At 43.7% G+C, this 26583-nt stretch overlaps 1 protein-coding gene across 9 annotated transcripts in view; it reads right to left on the bottom strand.

Annotated features, from left to right (window-relative positions):
* Positions 1–26583, bottom strand: part of TANC2 (tetratricopeptide repeat, ankyrin repeat and coiled-coil containing 2) — a 136366-nt gene that overhangs the window by 26652 nt on the left and 83131 nt on the right. For all 9 annotated transcript variants that reach the window (XM_068211811.1, XM_068211813.1, XM_068211818.1 and 6 more), the window contains 4 exons: positions 20128–20359; positions 17309–17475; positions 15285–15892; positions 3682–3790 (listed from right to left, as the gene is read on the bottom strand). In XM_068211811.1, coding sequence (XP_068067912.1) covers positions 3682–3790; positions 15285–15892; positions 17309–17475; positions 20128–20359 — 1116 coding nt within the window. The remainder of the gene's footprint in view (positions 1–3681; positions 3791–15284; positions 15893–17308; positions 17476–20127; positions 20360–26583) is intronic.

Genomic DNA, 26583 nt, shown 5'->3' with positions numbered 1-26583 from the left:
GGAAGAGCAGAGGGTGGGATGGCGAGTCCAGCAGGAGCCATGCCATGAGTATGCCCTGAATGCTGCTGTTCTGCTGCTGATTTCCAATGAAAGCCTGCCGATTCCATGGAAACTGCACAGGCATCTTGCACGGCACATTTAATTCTGTTCCGATACGCAAACCCTGATTCCTGCTTTCTCGCACGCCGGGTGGTCGCTTCCACCCCTGCAAAACAGCAGGGTCCCAGTTCTGGTTTGTGTGCCTGGGACTGGGATGATGCTGGTGGAACAAAACCAGCAGCACAAGGTGGGATTTGTTTCCTCTGAAGGAAGATGTGTGGGAATCATCATCCCAACGCTGCTGGACTCGGCTGCAACCTCTAATTCCTCTGTGTGAAAGATAATCTGCAGCATCACCCTAGCCATCAACAGATTTGTCATTTGAAACGGTTTTATCACCAAAAGAAGCAATAGATTAGACAAGCTCTTATAAATAACAGCTCCATGTACTTGTTTCCTTATAATTCAGGGAGCTAAACCACAAAAAAAACCTGCTTGTGTTGAGGGAAAAAGAGCTCAGGAATTTGAGCCACTGTTAAATGCTGCTTTTGAAATGACACAAAACAGGACATTAGAGGTCAATATTAAATTTCATGAACTCAGGATGGTGAAACTGGAAAGGGAAAGCATTTTTATGATAAACAGTTAAAATAATTTAAAAATAGTTATACTACTATCAAGCCCATACATAAGCTGCCTGAATCGCCATCAGGACCAAGGAAAAGGGTAGATATTTTGAGAATAGCCCTCTGAAGATAATCACAGATGCTACAGAAATCTTAACTGTTGCATTAGAATATATATATATATATATATATATATATATATATATATATATACTTAGATATTAGTGCAAGACATAAAAGGTGACATTTACCCCTTAAAGAAAAAGTACATTCAACACCATTATCATTCAGTTACCATTCAGGCAAAAGCCTGCCCTATTTCTCATTTTTTAGCTCCTATCTTCCTTTTCTAATTCCCTCTTCAGAACTGTGGGGCAGAGCGAATCCTTTAGCAAAAACAAATCCCAGCTTCATACAACATCTAATCAAAATACCATCAGTAGTTCCCACTTCATTGGGACCATCCAACATGAGACCAGCAGATGGCCTGACAATTTCAGCAGTTTTTCCAGCCCCTACAACCCCAGTGATCAAACAGTTGGTTTTTGCTGTCCTGTCTTGTATGCAAGCTGTCAGCATCTTTAATTTTTACCTTATCATCTCCTCTGCTATTTGGCCATCAGCACCTTACAGAATCCCAGAATTCCAGACTGGCTTGGGTTAGAAGGAACCTTAAAGCCCATCTCATTCCATCCCCCTGCCATGGGCAGTGACACCTTCCACTAGACCAGGTTGCTGCAAGCATCACCCACTTCTGTATTACTGATATTTTAACTAATTTAAGATTAAATCAAAGCCTTCTCTTTCGCTGATTTGCAAAACAAATGTCAGCCTGAAGTTTGGGTCCTCCTGTATCACAACTGCACATTTCTCTTTGTGCCCTTTTATTCCATGCCAGGCTTTTCAAGTTGGCTTTCTATATGCTCCTGTTAAGACTGGCAACTGATTTAAAAGACTAAAACATTTGTACTCCTTTTTTCCCCCCAAACTGTCTGAAGATGTTTGTGTTTAAAAGAGAAGACAAACCATCAGATCTCAGCCAGCAAGAGAAGATGGGAATGTGAAAATGTCTTCCCACCCACGGGTCAGGTCAGCACTTTGTGTCTGTGCATCACTTACTTTTTTTACACCTGGAAATTCCAAGTGTTCCATCATCACCTTGCTAAGGTACCAGTGGATTCAAACTAGGAAAGATTGGAGAAGGATAAACAAATTTTCTTCTCTGTTTTATCGAATTTTGCCTCTACACCCAGGTCTCAGTACTCCCTGGATGGACAAAACGCTTTTGCTCTGGTCTAATATTCTCCTGGCTTCCTGGTGAGTACATAAAATGGAATTATAATGGCACCAGGCCTTCATAAATACCTTCAAAATTAGGATCTTTGTGTCTGCAGAACGATCTTTGTGTCTGCTGCCGTAACATGGCAACTTGAGGAAAAACACCCTGAACTGATGACCTGACATGCTCCCTACTTGGCAGAAAGACTGTGGCCACATTGGTAATGGCTTCAGCAAAAGATCAGCCAGAATGAAAAGCCTGAATGGGAAAAATGCTTGTTTAGAAACAAATAGGGTTGGTAACAATGGGCAAAGAGTCTGTGCATGCACTCTTGGAAGTATTTTCTTTAAAGAATGCTCGAGCTCTTAAATATGGTCTACAATATTCCAGCCTAGTGCCTCCTTCAGAAACTAATGCAGGTCTTGTTTCACTCAGTACACACTCACAAATCTGCAGTAAACACTTGTTAAAATAAGCAATAAAAATAAATCTATTCAAGGAAAAGCAAAATACTAAGTTACAATTTCTAATCTGGCAAATTCAAACCCTTTCAAAACTTTGCAGTACTTGTAAACAGCATTCTGTTATGGTTATCAGTCACTGTGGCACTGGTCTTCCTGCAGTGTTGTAAACCCAAGGATTTTGCTGAGTGATGTGGAACAGAAGGCTGGACTGACATTTGTCATATGCTAACTGGCATTTTCTATTACTGCAAATACCACTCAATTAAACCTGGAATCTATTGGAAACTTCTCCACTCAATGAAAATTATCATTTGCTCTGAGTCTGGATCCCTGTTACTGGTTCCCACTATGGACATGTGAAATGAAGGAGGTTTGGAACCAGATTCAGATGTAAATGGCAGCTGAACAGTAAACTCAGGGCTGGATTTGGCTTTGGGAATGTAACTGAAAATGTGAAATTGATACCCTGAGGGGTACTGCGCCAGTCTGGGGTTCTTCCCTTTGGCTCCAGCCATTGTCTTCCCAAACAAGGAGACTTTGCTGCTACACCTGATGGTGAATCTGCCACAGGGAATACAGTAAATAAATCCAACAGGACTGACACAAGGCAGAAATCACCTGTTAGCTCTAGGAACAGAAACCGCAAGTCTATAAAATCACAGAGAGACCAGATGAAAATATAGCCTTGTTTTTACTAGTGTTAAGCACCCACAGATTTTAACAGTTTGAAGAAAATCTGTATTTCCTGTGACTTTACAAATCCACCCTCTCATTCCCACCTTCTGGAGCCTGGGCCAGCAGAAAGAATGACACTTAGTTTATGGGGTCACATTGATACTCACACCCAAGTTTGCCTTTCATTTACCCAGGTCTTAAATGTTGGTGTGAAGAGTAGGGTGGACCAATCAGCCAATTTCAACAACGATCAGATTTTCCTGTTACAACCTAAATTTTCATTAGATTCTTCAAACCCGCTCTTTTTAAAAGATTTTCTTTTTTCTAGATGCTGCTACAGGAATTCATCTTTCAGGGCAAGAAGAGAATGGTCGAGAGCAATTTTAGGTAAGGAGGCTATCTGCTGAATTTACCATCTGAAGGAGGGTTTAATTTTAAGGACTTGGGTACCACAGCCAATTTTCTAAAGCTGACTTCTACACGCTTCAGCAGCCTCAAGCAATCACACTTCTTACACCAACCCCACGACAAGACGAGACCGAGTGCTGCCAGTGCTGCAGATGAGGTTGGTGTAAACCTTCATTTGAATTTTTGTTACCTTAAAAATATGTGCCTTGAGAATATGATGTCCCAGTTCAATAGTCTGCTGTCTATTTAATTTTCCTTCTTGTCGAGAAAACCAGAAGGCAAGTAGTGTGTGGCCACTCCTAAAATCAGAAGAAAAAGTATTTGTCATTACACCAACAAAACAACTTTTGAAGACAAAAATGCTAATCCTTCAACCACATCCAGCTTTGGGAAACAGAGCTGCATTCTTTATTACTGGTGATCACTGACAGCTCAAAACCCCTCAGACATGGGCAGACAGCAAAAAAACAAACCCCAATGTATTTTCTGTGAGTAGATGTAAATTTAGAAACACCAGGGGTACAATGAAATGAAAGCTGAAGTGCTACTTTTATAGTCATTTCACAGAGGCAAACCACATTTGCAAAGCATGTAACCAACCTGAAGCCACTAGGAAATGCCACATTTAAAATATCCACACTTTGAATAAAATGTCCTTTAAATGACACCTGCACTCACTACCCTGTGGACAGTCCCATGGAATGAAACATCTTTATTTCTTTGTAAAACACCCTTTTAAACATGTTCTCCAGCTTTTCTAGTAATAAAGATGCTTCTGGCAATGCCCTACCAGATTGACAACCACAGCAAATTAACTGAACTACACATCAAGTCCTGTTTAAGGCAAAAAAACAAAACAAAACAAAACCAGACAATAACTTCTGATGCTAAAGATGATTTTACTGAGATTTTTAAACCTTTAAACATTTACAGATTTCCATCTTGTAATGCTGCAAGTTCAACATGGCTGTGTCTTCTCAAAGATGTGAGAAGATGATTCTCCACAGACACACAAAACACACATGATGTAGAAGTGTGAAGTTCTAATACCATTTCTGGGTGAGAACAATAAATACCTGATCCTGCAGGTGCCCCAGGCACATGTGGATGCCCCAGCAGGACATGCAGCAAGCAGGGCAGGAGCCAGAGAGGCTCCACCCTGGGACCTCAGTGATCTGTGTGATGTTTTTTTTTTTGGTTTTGCCAAAAAACTTGTATTCTTCCTTAAGGCCCTAGCTTCTCCCAAGGGAGTCCTTTTAAGCCACTTCATTTCTGGAAGTACATAAAAATGGGACTGCACTAAAAGCAATCGAACCCCTTCCAGCCAAGGAAAATAAAATATGATATCAACTGTGGCTTTAAAAGGGCTTTTAAGGACAGGAAATGTTATTAGCTCATCCCTGTCTGGCAAAGCAAAGAAATACCTTGGATGGCCAAACATCTAGTAAATATTACACAAGATAGAAGCTTTCACAGCAGTGAGGATTTACCAGCTTGTCCCCATTCAGGGATGGATACTATCCATCTCAAAATAAACTCAGAAAAAAAGTGAATCACTTCTAATGCCCTGGCCAGGTTTTTGGCAAGGTGTCCCCTGAGCCCTGCCAATGAACCTCCTTTTGGATTGGTAACACAAGGATTTGTGTGAGCAGAGCCCAGTGATGCTCTGTCAGCCCTCATGGTGCTGGGAGGACAAGAATGTGCCTGCTGGAAAAACAAATAATATTTTTCTTACGAGACAGGACTTGATCCCCAGTTTTGGACAGGTGAGAAAGCACCACATCCCATTTACAGGTAATAAAACTGTTGCACTGGTGGGGAATTCTGCTGTGCTTCATTCCAAAATGCAGCTCTGTTTATAGAGGCAGCATCGACTCAAATAACTGTTTTCTGAAATGTTTTTACTGACTTACAGTACTTTCACTCTTAGGTCATAAAAAGAAATTGAAGAAAACCCCCTTTTTTTTTGCCTGTCAAGCTGCTCTCCACACCTTTGGCCTGGCACACAGCCCGTGCTGGGATCCCATTGCTCCATGCTTCTCTTGACTGGAGGAAAAACCTCTCCAGATGGTGACTCTGCCCATCACAACACAGCTCTGATGCCTCAGCTGAGTGCTGAAAACCCATCACGATGCCCTAGTGCACAGGGAGTGCCTCCAATCCCATGCATCTGTGCTGTGAGAATTCTCCATACAGCACCAACAGAAGGGACAAAACATAAAAATCTGGAACAGAAGGGCCCTGGAAGTGGTTATAGCACCTTGAGTTAACCGCAGCTTGTTGCCTAGCCTTCCTTTGGCTCTTCCCCTCTTTGGAATGGGAGGAGAATGTCAGGTCTCCTATTAGAGAAGACAGACAAAGGCATTTGCTCATTACACTGTTAACCTCTGGGAATGCCCATGAGAAGGCAGGAGATACAGATCAGAAGAAAACAAATGACTAGGAAACACAGCTTGAGTGTTGCCAGATACTGCTGGAAGTCAAGTGGAATGGCAATTGCTGGATTGAACCCGGCCCCATTCTGCCAGATTATGAAAACCTGTAATTGCTGGAATACACTCAGTCCATCCCACTGAGTCACCAGATTCACAATGCTGTGATGCCTTTTGAGAGGGGCCAAGGTGTTCAGCTCCACCCAAAGGTTGCTGGTGCAAGTTCAAGAACTTGTGGATCACTGACCAGGGAGCTGGAGAGAGACTTTGGACAAGGGTCTGCAGTGACAGATCAAGGGGGAATAGCTTCAAACTGACACAGAGTAGGTACAGATTAGACATTAGATACACATGCCACCTTGTGAGGGTGGTGAGGCCCTGGCACAGGTTTTCCCAGAGCATCTGTGGCTGCCCCATCCTGGAAATGTCCAAGGCCAGGTTGGACTGGGTTTGGAACAACCTGAGACAGTGGAAAGTGTCCCTGCCCTTGGCAGGGGCTTGTTCTGAATGGCCTTTAAGGTCCTCTCCAAAACAAACCATTCTAAGGTTTTATGATTCCATGATTCAGAGCCATCAGCTCCTTCCCTTTCTGGGGAGCTCCTCAGGCAGGGGATCAGGAGCTGCATCTTTCTGCTCCAGACTGCGAGCGGCTGCGCACAAGGACTCCTCACCCACGCCCCTCTGCCTCTGTGCTCCACATCACAGGAGAGCAGGTAACACCACGTTTTTGCTTGTTGGTGAAAAACTCTTTGAGAATGTTTAGGAAGGCTCTGAGTGGATCTGTAACTGCATTAATCCTAAGCATGAATTGAAAATCCAGAAGCTTCTGAGGTGCCAGTTCTTCGCAGCAAGAGCTGAAGTGCAGCTCCTGCCTGACACACCAGTCCAGTCAGCTCCTAAACTGCTCTTCAGCTGCAGCTGGAAGGGTATTTACCTAAATTTCATTACAGACATGACTTTGGTGTTATGAATAAGGCATGTACGAACTACTCCGGAACAAGGTACAGGATTCATGAGTAATACATTACCTCTGCAATGCTTCCCAGACCTTGGCTTTCAGCTGCTTGATAAATACTTGTTCTGTCAACATTAATTGGAAACTAAACCAGACTGCAACAACACAGGATTTTTTTTTTCTTTAGCACAGCAGAGTGGCAGTAATGATTTCTACACCAAGGAGCTCAGTGAAATGATATGCTTTGAATTTCATCACTGCAGAGTTTATCGTCAGAGATTTTTCTATTTTTAATGTAAGATTTTTTTTTTTTTTCGGGTGAAAAATTAATAGCCCTGCCAGCTCAGCTCCTGCAGCTTTAATCTGCTCTCTGTGCCTGCATCAACTCCTGTCATGGTCAGGAGCCTGCCTAGATGGGCACATACGTGTGTGTGTGTGTGTGTGCATATATACACTGTGTATATAGATAAATAATGATGTATGTGTAAGCATATATATATATTTATATATGTAAAAAAGATAAAAAAATGAGTCTCTAATCATTCCAACACACTACACAGCATGAAGCAGTGCACACCTACAGCAGCTCTAAGGGAGGTAAGGGAAGGCTGCACGTGAGGTTATGTGGAACTATGGAATGGTTTGGGTTGGAAGGGACCCTGAAGTCCATCCAGTGCCACCCCTGCCGCGGCAGGGACACCTTCCACTGTCCCAGGCTGCTCCAAGCCCTGTCCAACCTGGCCTTGGGCACTTCCAGAGATCCAGGGGCAGCCACAGATGCTCTGGGCAACCTGTGCCAGGGCCTGACCACCCTCTCAGGAAAAAATATTTTCCTAATATCCAATTTAAACCTTCTCTCAGTCAGTTTGAAGCCATTCCTCCTTGTCCTGTCACTTCATGCACTTAAAAATAGATGCTGGATCTGATCTCTACACAATTGTCCCTTATCCACCCAAACATGAGGCACACACACAGCTCCAGGTGCAGAGCAAGATGTTGGTACCTCAAGGACAGTCCCCAGGTGACCCCATTCCTCACGTCACAGATGGAAAAGGACAAAGTCTCACTGATAACATACTGGTGTGACCAAAGAGCAGTGAAGGAGAATGATTAAATACAAAAGAAAATATTAAAAGCTTCCAGATCTGTTCATCATCTAAACTCTTCCAGTTCTCAGGTAAAAAAGATTTTAAACAGTATAAAATTACTCCGGTGTTAAGGCATTGCAACACCAGAGTAAAATACAAATAAAAAATAAGTGAGAATTAGTCCTGTTCACTTCTGAACCTACCAACGTCCAAATTCCCTGATTTATACCCACATCTCCCTTCTTCCAGCTAATCCCATGAAAACATTCCCAAATCAAGAGATTTGACACTGTGCCCAGTGAATCTGGTCTTCAAAAGATGTGTACTCACATTTTATTCAGCTCTGCCAAGTGCAATGTCATAACTGCAGTGCAGAGACTGATGTGTGCTCTGACAAAGCCCAGAGCCTCTTCCCCTGCAGAAGGATATCTGGATGTCTGTCCTGCAGAAAGGCCAAGCTCACCTCCAGGAGCCCCTCTCAAAGGAACAGTTTATCACCTAAATTGATTTATTTGTAATGTAGTTTCCCTCTGAAGTTATAACTGCAAATTAACTTGGAAGGAATTCACATGATAAAAAAAATTCAAATAAAATAGTCAAGGCTACTCTCTCCTGCACTGCTGGAAGATGATTTTGCTCTAGAAGTGGGTCTTAATATTTGAGGAATAAAGTAACAGGAAGAAATTCAGTAACATTTCTTTCTTCAGTCAGTTTCTGGTTAACTCTACTCTCCTCTTCTTGGTGGCTCAGTGCCACAGGATGAATTATTCTGTGAATATTTTCTTCCATTTAGATGTGGAAATGGGCCAGCAGACAGAAGTTTAAAGTCCAGAAGAAAAGAAAAAGAGCAGATTTTATGAGGACAGTAGCTTAAGATACTGAATATATTGAACCCCTCGCTGCATCCCGATGCTGAGGTTTGCATGTCTAATGAGCCAGTTAAAACGAGCTGCTCTACTGATGTCCTTTATGGTGGCAGTGATCACATCTGCTCTCCATCTCATCTGTCATCATTTATAATCTGTGCCTTTTCTCCTTGTCTCTTCCAGCTGACACTGCAGCTGCAGTTCAGGGGAAAACCTGCAGAAAAGTCACTTCACTGCTAAATCCCAGATTTACAGATTCCCAGCTTGCTACCAATGGCTTCAGCAATTTATTTTTGACCTCTGATTTCTGCATGGGATTAGAAAGGGACTCCAAGACAGCTGGAGACAGACACTGGACAAGGGTCTGGAGTAACAGGACAAGGGGGAATGGCTTTCCACTGCCAGGGGGCAGGGTTAGATGGGATATTGGGAAGAAATTGTTCCCCGTGAGATTGGTGACGTCCTTGCACAGGTTGCCCAGAGAGGCTGTGGCTGTCCCATCCCTGCAAGCATCCCAGGCCAGGTTGGGGTTTGCACCAACCTGGTGTAGTGGAAAGTGTCCCGGCCCACGGCAGGGGTGGAACTGGATGGGCTTTGAAGTCTTTTCAACACAAATCACTCCATTATTCTCTGACTAGAGTTACCGTCTTGAGATGTTGGAGATGTGGAATTTGCATATGGTAAGTCTCCTACACTCACTTTGTTATTACCCATTCTTTTTACATTTCAAAATTACCAGGTTCCAAGTCATGCAATCAATTTTTTTTTTTCTGGAAGACATATGGGATGCCTAAAAGTTGTATTCTCAGAGTCAGCACTCCATACTTGGTGAACAGATTGGGTCTGCCTCTCCAATTTACTGGAGGACATGATGATGGACTCATCTCTGTGATTCACAAATACGGCACTCAATAAATATGGCTTGAGGGGTAAATTAAAAGAGTGAGAAATGCTGCACTCTCCTTCCCTTGCAATGGGTGCAGAGGAAGATTTGCCCGAAATGACAGCTCAGCCACCACTTCTACCACACTCCACACCTCTGCCAAAATTAGAGCTGTGGAAATGATCTTGAACAACCAGACCCCACAGTGATCTGGTCATTAATTGCACTAACTGAGCACGGGCCTTGCACAAGTGCAGAAAACCAGACAGCAGGCTGGGCAAGGAAATAACCTGACCTCATGTATCAATTAATCCATGCACCATAACGCCCAAGTGAGCGCCATATGGAGGACTGATCTGGGGGTAATTTTTAAGAAGTTAAGACATGTAATACAAGGACCAACTCCCCACTTAAAGTTGTTTGTTGTATTCCTGAATTGTTAGAAATATCACTTTCACCAACTCCTTTTTCTCCCAACTTTCTAAACGAATTATCTTTACACTCAGGACTGTTATTTGTCAATCAGATTCAGCATTCCATCAAAATAAAACAAAACCCCCAATTTGGCTCTAAAGCCTTCACTCTATCATTTTGCTGGGTAATACATAAAAACATTAATTTTGTGTAGGAAAAGTCTCCCCTTGCAATGTGATCCCAAGAGAGAAAAAGGAAAATGTAAAATACCTACAGAGTATTGTACTGAAAGACAGCTCTGCTAGAAACCATGGCAACTCGGGTGTTAGATGAGAGCTGTATCCTTCTGCCTGGATTGCTGCTGCATATTTATCCATGCAGTGCATCTTGAGTTGGGGTTTGACAAACAGATTTGGTTTATGGATGTAGAAGAGGAGGGAAGAGGTGAGCAAATGGCCTTGTTGTGGGTTCGTAAAATGCTTATCCTTCAAAACCCACTGCCCTAAGAACAGCAACCAGCAGCAACCCTACACCAAAGGCACCACCACGTCCCAGTCCTGCACCGGTCACCTCCCTGGGGCAGCATGTCCGTGCCTCAGTGACCCTGAGGCTAGGCCAGGGACTGGGGTTTGGGCTTCAGCTCACCTCAGTCAGCAGCTAGAACAGGCCAGATGAACTGCTCCAAGTAGCCAAGGACATGCAACAGACACCTGGATGGCAGGCCCCTAGAACTAGGTGAGTTTTTGTGGGAATCCAGGGCATCCCTCTGGCTGCCCTGGAAAGTCTGGGACCCTGGCAGGGGGTCAGGAACCCCCCTGTACAGAGCCCCGAGAGACACTGCCTCTGATCTCTGTCCATGCAAAAGAGCTTTCAGTCTTTCAATTCAAGCTGAATTGAAATTCAAGCTTTCAATTCAGCTTGAATTACAAGCTCTGAGTGTTTGATATAAGTAGTAATTGGTGTGGCACGGGTGCAAAAGTAGAATTTTAGGGTTCTAGATAAGGGGTTCAAAGGGGGCAAGATGGAGGAAACTGGGTGTGCCTTGTCCTTTTTCTTTCTTCTTCATGCCCTCCATGTTTCACTGTGGTGTTGGCATTTTTCTGTTGGTTTGGGCTGGGGACACACTGTCCAACATGGGTGATGGATATTGGCACGTTATTGTAAATATACCACACGTAGATTTTGGTATATAATGTTTGTAACATCCCACTGAGGGGCAGAGCCCCGCACGCTGTCCTGCAGGACAGACCTGCTGCAGGCCAGAGAGAACATATTTTAGATAAGAAGAAATAAACAACCTTGAAAACCAGCACAGATGAACTACGATTCCTTCTCTGGCAGCGGGGCTGAAAGACAGAGACTTTCTGTGCTCTCAGGAGCATCTAAATATCACAGATCCCGACAAGTTTTGGCTTCACCGAGCCAGAGGTGAAGCACCTGAGGTGAAGATCTAAAATGCTTCATTTTGCTATGGTCCCATGGATGCTGGGACACCCCCATGCAGCACAAAGAGCCTCTTTCCTCAGCCACCAGCACACACAATGTTGGCTGGTCCAGTGCCACCCTGAGACACAGAAGCCCAAACTGGGATACTCATACAGGCAACAGCACTGAGAGTACCTTTATCCCACCTTAGCTTTCCTGAACAAGGAAAGAAAATCTGTGAATCTGCTTCAAAACCCTGTGTGTGGGGTAGAGGAGCAGCCTGGAGAGATTCACTTCATCCAGCCTTGTACTGGAAACATCTCCTGGGGAGCCCATCATCCTGAGACTCCTCATAACTCAGCTGGAGGACATGCTTCCCAGCCACTCCTCATCTGGCCTACTGTAGCCTTTTAGCTCAGGATGAAATTAATCACTCTAATTTCTCTCCTCTGACTATAAAGCAAGTCTAGACAAGTAATTCAGATGTTTACACTTAAACCTGGATAAAGTAATTTCACTTCTGGGGTCCATATCTGACTACAGCTCTCTTACTGCCTTGCCAGGGCAAATCACTTCATTTCTGTCTTGCTCACAGCCCCTTCAGCAGTAGCACAAGGATAAAAAATTTTATTAGTGTTGTAAAAACATGGAAAATAATTGCATAGAAGTTTCTGATTAAGTCTGGGCAGAAAAAAGCGCTGCATTAGAGCAGAATTTAGGTTTAGAAATACAAGTGTAGGAGGAATGTGTAATAGGAACTATTTTCTCCAAGCACCAGTCACAAAGGATTGAGTCTTTCCCAAAATGTTTTATGTTATTTGTCAAGGAAGCCACTTGGTTGATGTGCTGGCCTGACAGGCTGGGGAGGTCGTTACTGCAATGCTGGTGAAGTGCTCTGACAAATGCCTCACTGGAGCCCTGTGTTAAAAAAAGGAGGGGCTGGGAGGGGTTCCTCTCTGGGGAGACCAGCAGTGAGAACGTTACCCTTCAGAGCCAATTAGCCTTTGCTTTGGACAGCAAACACATGATAAGGGTTCAAAGAAGAGGGTCAGCATCTCAACAGGCTAACCAAAACCCCAGAGGGTGGAGACCTGCTGTTTTTCTTAAAAGCGTAGAAAAATGTGGTAATTCCTGGATACTGTGTTCCTCCTCTCCCCTCCCCTCTTTTCCATGCTTCTGAGAACATGAGAGCTCACTCTCACTAATGAAATCAGGAAGATTATCCCAGCTGCAGTGCTGGGATACGAGTGGACACGAGGCCCATTATCCCAATTTCCTTCATAATGGTCTCACACCTGGACACTCTGTCAGGGTCAGTCAATTAAAAGCAGCTTCACAAACCCACATTTCACTTCAAAGCTCTTCTTGCAGGGAAAAATACCAGCCTCAGCAACCTTACTCTTCAGTCAAACTGCTCAACGTACAATAACCCTGAGGACTGCTCTGTACAGTTGTCATGTCTTCTCAATTCCCAAGTGAGCAGAAAGAAATCCATCTGGCTGTGAACAAACCAGATGCAGACAGATTTTCACAGGCTACTGCTGTGAGCTCTGTCAGTGGCCAGCTCTGCTTCTCTTCCAAGAAATAAAATGAAAAATCATGACTTATCTTAATTGTTGCTCAGGGCTTCCCGTGCTCTGAGCTCAGTATCAGCTGGACAGGAGGATTTTGTGGAGTGTCGTAGCTCAGGGATCCCTCTCTATTAACCTCTGGATTGTATCTGGTTTCATTAGTTGCCATCAGAGCATAATGCAATTAGTGCACATTATACATCAGAGATATATATTAGTCCTCCAGTATGTATGGGCTCAAGCCCGTGGTAGTGAGAGCCTGCTGATGCACTGGAACTTCTTTTTGCCTGTGGGAAGGAGCTAAGCCAAGTCAGCTCTGTGGGGATACCGAGCTTGCACAGAGCATGAGTGCTCCCCATAAAGTCACCATTAATTTCCTCACATTAATGGCATATATGAGATGGAAAGTGATATCTGAAAATCTCCTGAATAGTCTTGAGGGCAGCATAATGTTTCTGTGATGCTCAGGAAAGGCAGCACCAAACCCAAATGTTGAGCAAAAATCTTTCTGGTGACTTGTTGAGTGAACACGGTCTGATTGGTGCCTTCGTGTTGATGACACGCTTTGTTTCAGTGCAAAAGCATCTAAAATGCAGCACATCTGAATTTCCTTCTGAATCTGGTATTCTCAGAGAGCCCTTTCCCACCACTGTGAGGATGAAGAGAATTTCTGGACCCACCGTCCCCAGGTTACTCAGCCATAGGCACTGCTACCACCCACAGCACCCAATACACGCCTCACCCACCAGGGAAGCATCCTGCACCTAGATTCTATTTTCATGGTAGTGATGGAAGGCAGTGATTTGGAAAGCAGTGATTTTCCTGAGTTGCTCTTGTTAGGGATCATTCTGGCAGGTGCTGTGTGATCAGTGATAATTGCCAGGAGTACTGGCTGCTGTCCCCTCACCCAGCTCGCAGCAAGCTCCCTTGCAGCCAGGCCACAGAAAACCAGTAGCACCAGGTGGGAGTGACTGGGATGGAGGAAGCTCTCAGCTCCACTGGAGCAAGCACTGCACAGACACTGCAAACAGGGCAGAACAGCATTACCTGGTGGCAAGCACTCAGTGACTTCCAAGTAAGGATATTAAATAGGTCTTTGATTGATCTGAAGGCACCTGCTGCTGTGAGGTGCTTTACCAAGGGCTCACTCAACAGGAATATTGTCAGAACCCACTAAAAACAAGAAGATGCCCATTGGGAGAAGCTATTTTGTATTTTCCTACTGTAGCCTGTTTACCTTGGAATTTAAAGTGGTAAATTACTCTGACACCACTCACAGAGTGGTGCTTTGAGCTGCCTTGAGCAGCCAAGTGCTTTCCAGCTCCAGCAGATACCATGAGATTTTCTTCAGACTGACCATTGGGTCACTGACACACCCTTGAATCTGAGTGTTTCCCTGCTGATTATAACAATATTTTAAGAAATGGGCAGAAAAACGGAGCAAAACTTATGAGGGTAAATGATGAGAATTACTGTCAGATGGTCTGTTTCCTCTTGTCACTAGAAACAAAAGTCATGTTGTTGACAGAGATCATTGGGCTTAAAGAATATAAATCTAACCATGATTAAATTCTGTTCCCTGTGAGTTAAGCCAGGAACTCAGCTGCTGTCAGGATAGAGATTACAGATGCATTTACAGTCTGAAATCACTACAGGAACAATTCTGCTCTTTATTTTGTTTTCAAAAAAACCTTTAGTAGAACTATGAGGAGCACAACTTGAAAAATAAGCAACTACAAAAGATGTATCCACACTACTCATCTTCCCACTTCTTATATTCTACTTCCTGTGCTTCTGATACCTTTGGAGAAAGGGATGATGATGCCCCTTCTCCAGGACTGAGCTGGAAGGAGTAACCTGCCCCTGGTGATAACTGAGCTGGCCAGCATGGGGCCTTCTGAGAAACAGCTCATCTCATTCTAAAGATGACTGTTAGGTTTGCCAAGTCAGGTGTGTGCCCAGGGGTGCTTGTTTCCTTCCATGAACAACATAAAGACCTCAGGTGATCAGGACAGAACGTAGAGAGCTACAGTGTCCACAGAGCAAACTCTGTGTACAGAGTAACTGCAGCCGTGTGCAACCTCATAAAATAAGAGGATTCAGGTAGCAGTGTAGAGTAACACATCGGTAAGCTCTGATTTCTCAGAGCATTTTCTTACCTTGGATCACAAAGAAACTTGGTTTTTTCACCTTCTTCTCTCCAAATAAGCCATTCTCGGAAAGAGGGATGAACAAACATTCGCGTCATGTCTCTACGTTTGATAAGAAACATAGAAAGGTTCTCCATCCTCTGCTGAAAGTCCTCCCACTCCAAAGTGCCCTCAATGTTACCTGCATTAATGGCCTGAAAAATATGTTCGTCTGTTAATGGGTGCAGAGAAGCCACTGCCACGTTCAAGAGAGGCATGACACGATCAAAGGAAGACTGTGTTGGGAACTTCATATTGCACTGCAACAGGTACACTTCGGACAGGGACACTGGGACCACTTTGTAGCTGGAGCTTTTTAGAACTAGGTATCCTTTCTCTATGAGATCAAAAGTAAGTTTCAGGTATAGGTAGGACCCTTGGCTCAGGGTCTTGAGGTGAGAACTGAGTTTGCCAAACGTAGTGTTGTCCATTTTGCCGTTGAGCGAGATGTTGTTCTGGATCTCCGAGCTGCTGTGTATCCGGTGAAGGATGTATGCCTGCAGGTCCTGGTCGATGGCTTCATTCTCTTCCAGTCTATCCAAAAATATTCTGTGGAAGGGCAACAGCTTAATTATTTCCTACAAAGAAAGAAAGAAAAAAAGATACTAATGCCGGCAGTGTTTACTATTCATTAAGTAAACCTAGTTTCTATTACAATAGCACCTTTGAGACTCCTTTAAGACTTTCCATCAGGGCAAGAACACAAACAGCAGTTTGTGCCCTCAGAGCCTCACACTCCCATCTATAACCAGCAAGTTGTGTGTGACACATGACTAAAAACAAGGGACACTTTCTAACAGTACATCCATGGAAAGGGCTGGTAAATTCACCCTTGTTATTCCTATCTCTCCCAACCATGGATTGACCTCCCATTCCTTCTGCTGTCCAGGACATCCAGATGACAGATCTGAGGCCGCAAGAAACTTTCTGAAGCTGAGACCAAGAACTTCCCTGGGAGCATTCTTGTGCATTCTACATCCACAGATGCACAGAAACATCAGGACAGATAATACTGAGTATTTTCCAGTGCAAAGCAACTGTGTCTGTCTGCTGCAGGACACTGCGCTCAGGGAATGCTCATCTACTGAACTCCCTGGTTCAGCATAAACCGAAGATCACCAAAGGCCTCTCCAAAGAAATTCTTGCTTCATGTGCTCTCAGCTGCTGTGAGGAGAGGCAAAGTGATGCAACAGATCTGTACAAGGCCAACTCCAGGAAAGCCATAAGCTCTCCAACAAAACAGAGAGGGAGAGCACAGTGCGAACTCAAGTGGCAGTGAAGACTCTACGGATGCAAAAGCCCTTATTAAATGAGGAATTCAAGTCATCAGGATCCAATTTACTTACAATTACAAAACATTTCTTCCAAATGGTATTTCATTTACTCCATTACTGAGCAAAAAATGGACCCCAGCACTGAACAGCAAATAGTCTGTGCTCTCCTGGATCTTGGGAAGCAGCTGCCATTCCCACTGACAATGACTATGTGGAGGCTGGCTGCCCTGATGGGGCTGAACCAGACTCAGCTCCCTGCTGACCTGCTCACAACAGTCTTGAGCCGAGTAATGTCTTGGCCTAATCAGACTGAAATCATCATGCTCTGGGTCATGCTGAAAAGAACGAAGATCTGAATTCCTCTGCCCTTCCACATTGAGCTGAGGATGTTCTTTAGCTGCACAGGCTGCCAGACACCAGGCCCTGCCTTCCTAGTGGCTCCATGAGTCAGGCCCTGCTGGCGTGTGAACAGTCTCACAAAATGATCTGAGCTATCTGCTGATGAACATTTATTTACACAAATAAGCAAGGATGGATTAGATCCTTCCAAAGCTGTAGAGTGAGCACAGGGACATGGATGTAAATCCAAGAATAAAAAAGCCAAAAGGATAACTTGAAATAAATGGTCTTGAGCAAATCCAGAAGATCCAGTAAGATCTTCTTTACCAAAGTCCATCATGACAATGAAACAGTTTATCCCTGTTTTGGGTCTCAACATACCTGTAGACTCGTCCTGACTGTCACTACCAGCTTCAGCCAGGAAGGGAATTTTCCAATCATTTTGCTCAGGAACGATACTATGGTGTCTCCATAATCTGGCTTGTGAAATTCAGCCTCATTTAAACCATCAATTAATATAATGAAATCTTCATCAGGGATCTTCCTCTCTGAGAGAAAGAGAAAAAGCATTTATTGGATAAGCTATAGACACACAACCATAATGTACTGCAACGTCACGACAGAGCTTTAAACCATGACCAGATATTGCCAAAGAAGAAAACACCAGTAGCAGCACCTTTTTAATGATACATTAATTGCATTTTGACCTTTACAGGTCATCTCACTCCACCCTCCAGCTGGGGACAGGGACATCCTGTTGTTGCTCCAACCTGGCCTTGAAAATCCTACCAGAAGTAAATCATGGACTGTTTAAACAGGATTTTTTTGCTGCTGGAGAATACAGTAACCCAGGTGATGCTGACAATGCAGGCATTTTTTCTATGTCAGACACTGAGAGCTGAGTATGGCTTCACGACTAATGGTAGAGATACCTTTGGACTTGTATCTTAAGCTCAAGGGGTATCTTCTCAATGGCAGTTTTGCTTAATAAGACTCAAAACCAGGTGTAAAATGTGAAATCTGAGTCTACTGATGGCACATGCTATTCACATTCACTACAAGTCCTGATCTGTAAAGTACTACAGATAAACTCCTGCTATCAAAAAGTCAATGTTTCTGGCAGCAGGTGAGTTTTTCTCCTTGACTTTTAATTGCACCAGAAACTTTTCTGCAAAACCCCAGCACAAAAAGTTCATTGAGGATGAGATCCTGTGGTCCCTGTGGTATTCCTGGGAGAACACACGTGTGAAAACACTGTGTGTGTTTGGGACCCCTGAGCATCGTGCCCTTGCCTTACATCAACTGCACTGTAAACATACACATGAAAAATACTAATGTTAGTATTTTGCACTAAAATTATCATAGCTGCTTTTTCAGTTAACTTCTCAGTAAGATTTTTGGGTACACTAGAAAATACACTTTATTCCTCTCTGAAATCTTGAAGTGAACGTAGTGCCTGAGTTTATACCCACATCTCATGTTCCTGATAAAGCCTAAGGGAGAGAGGAGAAAGCAGGAGTAGGGGAAGAATCAGAACTTTGTTCTCCTATATATTATTTAGATTCTTTGACATTAAATATATATATGTATGTCTTTGAGAAACATGAAGCTCTCGGTGATGTTCACCATTAACCCCTGCGCAATAGTTTTGTCCCAGTAGCACTAAAGCTTCAACAGCACCTTGTAAATGACCGGCTGACATATTTACATAGTCTTAAATATTTTTTAGAACCAATTTCCAGATACTGTTCATCTTGTTAGAGAATATTTGGTGCAAACTAGCTTGCCAGCACTCTCAACCAGCAGGTTTGAAAAGTGGGAGTCTTGGTCAGTGGCTCCACTGGAGCTGTGCTGAGTGCAGAACCCAAGAGAAAAGGAAAAAAAAAGGTTTCATATAAAATTTTTCCACCTCTCAGAATTTAAGGCCAGATGGGGGTCAACCTCCTTGACAAGAAAAATAAGAATCCTCCAAAACACTCTGAAATCAAGAGCTGAAACATCTCCCAAGGAGCTACTGTAATAACCAAGAATTATTTTCCTCTAGAGCAGTGGTTCCTAAATGTATCCTTTTTCTTTTCATTTTTGCCAAGAGTGATGACAGCAGAGAGCAACCACACTCCTTCCACAGTGACATTTCTCCATGCCAGGAAAACCAACCACTGTCATGCTGTGCTGGCTCTACATATGCTTTGTGCCTGGTGGAACAGGGCAGGTTGGACCCCGATGCTGCTGCTCAGAGCTTGGACACAGTTTTGAAGAGCTGATTTGAACATCAGGGCTGCATCTACTTCATGCTGGATCTTACACTGTAGTGTGTAGGGCGGTAACAAAATTAACTGAACTATTTTTGCAGCCAAGATGCAGCACAGGCACAGTAATAAACATGATTCTGCAGGACAACAGTCTTGAACTCTGCAATGCTCTGACAGTTTTCATGGCAACAAGCAAAGATCTTAAATTTAGTGACTGTCACAATGAATTACTTATAACTTGCAGAGGGGAGAAAGAAAAGAAGACAAAATCAATGCTGTATTAGAAAAAGCTCTAAGTCTGTTATCAGGGTAAGGCTCCCCCAGAAGCTTTACACAGGGTGTCTGTGGACTTTTATGATACCAGTCCTTTGGAGCAAGCTTCAGATTTTCCAAAACCCACTAAATAGTGACAGGGAAAGGGAAAAAAAGTCACCCCTACACAAATAAATCAGAACACCCTGCTGTAAGCAGTGCTGTGAATAGAACTGGTTGCTTGTTTTCACCTTGAGAACTGCAAGGACAGGTTTGGGATATGAAAGAAGCAAGAAAAGGGAAAGCCAAATGGGATATTGGGAAAAAATTCCTCCCTGTGAGGGTGGGGATGCCCTGGCACAGGTTGCCCAGAGCAGCCGTGGCTGTCCCTGGAAGTGCCCAAGGCCAGACTGAATGGGGCTTGGAGCAACCTGGGCTAGTGGAAGGTGTCCCTGCCCATGGCAGGGGGTAGAATGAGATGAGCTTTAAGGTCTCTTCCAACACAAACCATTCCACGATTCTCAGTCTTCCCAGCTTCTCCAGATCCCACCTCTTCTCTTCACCTTGAGAAGCAATGCAGACTGACGAATCCATCGCCTCATTTCAACGCCCAGAATCCAATTAAACATCATTTTTAAAACCCTGATTAAAAAAAGGTGCATGGGAGGCCGGGGCAAGCGCGAGGGACATCCGTACCTTTGTGCAGGCTCTCCAGGGGCTCCAGGACCCCCCTGCGGAAGGAGGCCACGGGGTCCTGCACGCAGGAGCGGAGGCTGAGCAGGCTCTGCAGGTGCGGCTCGCGCAGCAGCTGCTCCCGGTACGCGACGAACTGCGGCGAGCGGCAGAGCAGGGCGGCCACGTTGTGCACAAACTCGGGCACCAGGCAGGTGTAGGCGTTGTCAGCCTGGCAGTAGTGGTAAGCTACGACCTAGCAAAGGGAAAAAAGAATGGAAAACTCCGCGTTGGGACAGCTGTAAAAGCAGCGGTTTTTCCTTTGGTGAGTTTGATCTGTTCTGGCACGTGAAGACTTTAAGGGCAATGAGTGTTAACTACCTATGACAAGCATTCAGACAAATCAGTTGGTAAAAAACAGGCACTGTTTTTTGATCCTGAAAAATGACTGGACCTCCCAGTTGAGGAATAAATGAAATTAAGCCGTCGCTGTTTGCAGAGATGGACAGTGACAGCGGTTGACATCTCTGAAGTGCTGTGCTGAGCTTGGATTGTGCTCTGAGTTCTGTTTAAGGACTTGGTGCCAGTAAAAACTTGTGATTGTCTTCTTGAACTTATTCTTTATTTGCTTTGTTTTTACATGTCAGGTTCTGTGGAAGTGGACAGACAGCACTCCCTGAGTCCATCACAACGAGGCAGCACCGTGGCTACAGATTCCCCTGAGCTGGGGGTGATGGCAGGCTCACTGTACTCTACTCATGCATTGTGATCCCATACTTCATTAAAAAAAAATCCATTTTAAAAAAAAGGAAAAAAGATCCATTTAAAAAAAAAAAAAAAAAGAAAAAAAAAAGAAAAAGTTCCCCTTTTCCCAGCTTTCCCCTGATTTTTCCAGCTCAGCAGACTCTGCTAGAACCCTGCTACATTCTGCCCACCTATTAAAATAATCAGAAAAACAGTGATAACTTCTCAGGCCATGCTGCCAACTTTCTTTTCTTTTGCAATATAAAAAAGGCCCTCAAAAATCTGTCTCTGCTTGTGAATCCCCTGGGAAGCTGTTCTGGCACCCCTCCAGCCCAGCTCCCTTGCTGCTTCCATCCTCAGGCACTGCCTGCCCACTTGGAATGAACCCCTGCCAGGGCACAAAGCTTTTCTCCAGCTCCCATTCTGGACTGGGTTTTCTTTTCAAATATCACTGAGTATCCAAAAATATCCCAGCAAGGCAGGTGGGAGCAGTTCTGTACCAAAACCATCACTGCCCTGGAGCACTGCAGCACAGAATGTTGCAAAATAAATTGCATTTTTGAACTTGGGAAGGACAATATAGCTGAGGACATTGTGAAAAGGAAAAGCTCCTCTGGAGCTCAGGGCAGCTGGGATGCAATGTGCCCATGGCTTTGGACATGATGAAGGCTTTCTGTCTCTCCACGTGCAAAACCTGTCCCTTAGACTGGAGGAGGCTCCAGGGTGGCTAGGGCGGTGAAGGATGGCTCCAAGGAATGAACACATCAGGCTGTGGGGTCCTCACCCGTTGCTGGTTTAGCACTGGCTTTTAATTTTCAATATGAAATTACCCATGGGATATAATGCAGTAATCTCCTTTCCAGTCAAAACGAGGTGTGACGCATGCAGCGATGAGAAAGCTGGGCTGTTATTTCAACCATCAAGCTCTAATACATGTATTTAAGTTTTAATGGATACCTCCAAATTCCTTACAGAATTTTTCCTAACAGACAGTTAAAATATAATGAATTCCCTTAGAGAACAGCACTATGTAAAGTAATTACAGAGGTAATGATTTCTTTTCATCAATCCTATTTATTTGGGGATTATAACTTGTGCATTTCACAGAATGAAGTTTGCAAGTTGCCATTCCCTGATATCAGGTTGCACTAACAGAAATTACTCTGATTTCCTATGCAATCTGTGTGTAGACACAAAAATAAAATCTCTTTTAATGAGAGGCCAATTAATTTATTCCAGGAATCTGAAGTGTCATGTCATGGAAAAAGGGTCATGCGTAATCATCATCACCATCACATTTTGGGACACACATGCAATTACAACCCAATTAATTTCAGCCGCTTCCCATGCATTACAGCTGGACTTGATGATCTTAAGAGGTCTTTTCAAACCTTAGCAATTCTATGATTCCATGATTTCTGATCCCTGTGCTCAATTTACTGGTGCATCAACTAAGCCTTATAACCAGTAGGATAAACATAACGCTTAATGGGTGGATCTGAAGCTAAAGCAGTAAGCAAAGGAAGATTCTGGGAAGTCAACCAAAGGAAAGGCAGAATGACGTTCTTAGAAAATGCAACCTGAGCCAGAATTTCATCTTGATGTTATTTATTCTCTGTGACATTTTCTCTACCTTCAAATCACAGAGGGGCTGCCAAAAGCCAGTGCTGCGAGTGGAGCCTGGTGCTGGAGATGGGGCTGAGAAGCAGACTCCTCACATACATGAAGCTGGGTGGGAAGCAGTTTTCTCACACTGTAAAACTTTTCAAGGTTTCCAGTCCTGTTCCACCCTTGGGAATGAGACCAGGTTAATGTGAGAAGTGAGTGTAAGAGCCTCCAGCATGGCCAGGGGCTGGGTGTGGATGGGACTCACCCCAAACAGGCTCAAACTGTTCTTTCTACCCTGTATTTGTTGAATGCCAGTGATGCTCTGGGAAAGGTCCCTTTCCAATTATTTCACCTTAAATACTTCATTAATTGTTCAAGGTTAATTTCTTCAGGGAGAGGGATGGATCACCAGCTTCACTGCTAAGGATTCTCTTCTATGCTATGTGAGACGACATGCAGACTTTGCTCAGCATCTGAAATGACCACTCTCTGTTCTAATCATGATTCTGAGGTGATTTTGGTCTCTCCTCCTTTTTGTTGACTAGATAAGCCAAAAAAAAAAACATAAAAAACCCCTTGCATACCCTAGAAATTTAACTTTTCACTGGAAAAGGTGTGCTGTCTCTCAATAAAAGCTTCATTTGCCACAGATCTAACTATTTTGCCTTAAAATAATGTTTGAACAAGTTCCAACCATGCCTTATCATAAACAAATCCTTGAGTTAAAGATTTAATTTTGTCTAGAAACTATTACAAGAAATGAAATCACCAGTGAACATCATGTGGTTTCGAAAGTATGGGCATGCCTGGATGTTGTGTTCAGCAAATTGCTATTTGTGTCTGATACAATTTAAGACATAATTTTTCTAACCGTAGTTTCAATTTGAATTTTGTCATCCCATTGCACTAAATGCTATAAACACTAAATTAGACTTCCAAAACTTTTAAACCTTTTTTTCAGCTATCAGGTTTGCTAAATGATTTCCTTGTTTTAAAGTTTGACTAAATTCAAACCACTGGATTGCAAAGCACACAAGACCTTTAAGCAGCCCTAAAGCAAGAAGTGGGTTACAACAAAGGATGGGAAAAGTAGCACCTATATCCAGTTCAGTGCTCAAAGTACCTGCTCATTTACTCTGAAATGACATAAACTTCATCTTTGTAACTGCCAAAGCAGAATGACAAAGACATTATTTGTATTCTCTCTAAGTGTTTAACCCAGTAGGTCTTCAGGAGTCTCTTCTCCCAACCCTTCCAACACCAGTCATTCTTACTCTCCCTTTTTGCCACAATCACTTCCCAATTCTGCCTTCATTCAGCCTCACGTAACCTTTACCTTCCTGCTGTCCCAGAGAAACAGTTGCTGGATGAAGGATGTTAAAAGCAAAACAGCTATTCTGAGGATAATGGAAAATGCTGGTGGATGAGCGGGCAAGAGCCACATGAATGGAGCAAGAGGACGAGGGTGAGAGGGCAAAGGAGAGGGAAAAAATGAGACACAAATAGATTGTGTATCAGTCATCAAGTACAGAGGGTGAGAAGGGACTGAACTGTGAGGGAGGGAAAGAAAAGAGAAGGGGAACAAGTGACATGGCAGGAGAGGGAGAAGATGACAGTAACAGGAAAGGCTGGAGGGACAGCATGAACATCAAAGGAGAGGGAGGGTCTGGAGATGTCTCAAGGGAAAGAAGTTATTTTTAATTACTAGCACAGGCCAATTTTATGCAATTCTCCAGCAATGCTTCTGAAACGGAATCTACTCCATTTAGGCAGCATTCCTTTGCCATCACACCTCCTCCGCGGTTAGTCTGGGCTTCCTTCTGGAAGCCTGTCGTGCAAGGACAGCCAGCCCCTCTTGGACAAACCTCCCAGACCCCTGAGCTCACAGCAACACCCCACTTCCTCCAGTGCTCTTAAAGGGCTTCAGCATTGTATTTTAACCTTTAACAAGATTTTTTTTTTTTGACCCATACAAAATAGCTTCAAATAAATGCAGTGTAACACTGACCTGCCACTAGGCCACATGCCAGGCACAATGCTGGCTGTGATAATGGAAATGGCCATTAGCACTGCATGTGACTGTGACCCAGTATGTGGCACGTGGTGACCCGGTTTATTGGGAATATTCATTACCTTTACATAGCTGAGTACACTGGTAAATGCTTTCTGAAACTCATTAGTGGCCCAGGGCATCAAAGCATCCCTCCACCTCTGTGTAAGGTAGGAGCACTCTCTTTTTATATGCCTGCAGCAATGTTAGTGATGCTTTGGATATGGCTTGGAGGATGGGGAGAAGAGCCTCTGGAGCCACCAGCTGTATTCAGCATCAGAAAAATGAATTAATGCAATGGATGTGCAGCTCCTCCACCAGCTGCTCTGCACAGGGTACAACCCATTAGTGCAGCTGAGCTGGGTTTCAGGTCCATTTGTTTAAGTGCTGCAACCACAAGCCACCACACAGCATCCAGAAACCCAAAGAATAAAGCTGTTCAATGGGTTAGTTAAAACTGGGTAGCCAGTCCATTAAAAATCCTCTGTGAGTAAAGGATAAACCTTCAGGGAAAAGGAAAGGTCAGCATGGCAGGACTGAGTCGAGCTCCTGCTTGCCAGTCAGCAGTTACTTATTTCTAAAATTAATGATTTGTTCATCTCTGACATTAAGAGCTAAATGCAAACTTTGCCCCCAAGAATTCACTGTACAAAAACCAGGCATAAAAGTACAACCCTGAGTAATCCAGAGGAGGAACAGCAACTGTTTGCTCACCTTTCATTTCTGTCATCATAGATACACAACTTCTGAATACTGGGATAAGTGACATTTTCAGAGGGAAGGGGAGTGGGTGAGAGGACAACGAGCTTCCCACCAGCATTCTGGAGCCTGCACCAGCCATTACCAAAGACTGTTTGTATATTATTAATCTGCTTTTGTAACGATCTGCATTTCTCCAGCACAGGGACCACAGCCCCATCTGAGAACATTCTGCTCTGCTCAGTGCAGGCAGAGTTGGAACATCTGCACACAGCTTTATCCAGCTCCTCACATATGGTTCATCTAGCTCCTAAAATAACCCTGACAATTGTGGTTGTCCATCACTGTCAACACTTTCTTCTGTGCTTCAATTCTGACTTCAGTGTAAACACAACTATAAAACACACACATCCAAGAAATACTGTTCCATCCAGATAGACCGAAGGACCTTAAAACCCTTCCTAAAGAGTCTGCAGCCAAGGCACAACAACCTATTTTTACTTTAATTTTGGCTGTAAGGATTGTTTTAGCTCTTTCTCCAGTGATCAGAGATACCAAAGAAGCTTCAGTGAGCAATCTATGCCATGGATGTGACAGAGAGTTTGAAAGAGCCATATTCCTTACCTTTTCCAGGAGGAAACTGAAGCTAAACAGCTTCCATTTATCAATTACATACCCAGCAGGATGACTTAAGCACTCAGGGGAAGTGATAGATGAGGTATTTTAAGCAGAGATAGCACACTTTACTGCCCTTTCTGGTAGTCTGCAGAGCTTCAGATTTGCAAGGAATACAATGACTAATGCAACCTGAACAAAACCAGACTTGGGCATTGCATTCCTTTCAAGAACTCCATGTGGAAGAGGAGAGTATCAAATCTTAGTATTTGTTTATGCAGCACATGCTACCTGTCTGGCCATCTGTGTGCAGGACAAGACAGTATCTGGCACAAAAAGCCAAGCAAAACACATCCTGGTAATAACTTAGAACAGACTTTTCTTGCCGTTTTCCTCTCCAAAGTGGGAGCAGGTGATGGGAAAGCATTACTTGCTCCCATCCTCCCAAAAGGTGGAGGAGGAGCAAGAGCAAACTCCTTGGATTTCAAAGCAACAGAATGGCACCTTCCCACCACCACAGAATTAGGGTTAAATCTCAGTAATACAATAAAATTCAAGCTGTAAATCTTATGTACATAAGTGACAGTGTTCCATATGTTCCATACAAACCATTCCTGCCAAAACAGCAAGTAATTTGTGTATTGTTCCAAAGGCTATGGTCTACTTTGGAGAATTTTCCAAAAAATTCCTCCCAAGTGCACACACAGCATTAACACTCATCTTGTGCCTTCCCCAAGTACAGTACCTACCCTTTTCAAACAAAA

Source organism: Anomalospiza imberbis, chromosome 22 (genome assembly GCF_031753505.1).
Source record: "Anomalospiza imberbis isolate Cuckoo-Finch-1a 21T00152 chromosome 22, ASM3175350v1, whole genome shotgun sequence".
Lineage (NCBI taxonomy): Eukaryota > Metazoa > Chordata > Aves > Passeriformes > Viduidae > Anomalospiza > Anomalospiza imberbis.
Note: the sequence above shows the minus strand (reverse complement) of the source record. Positions and strands in the feature narration are given on the sequence as shown.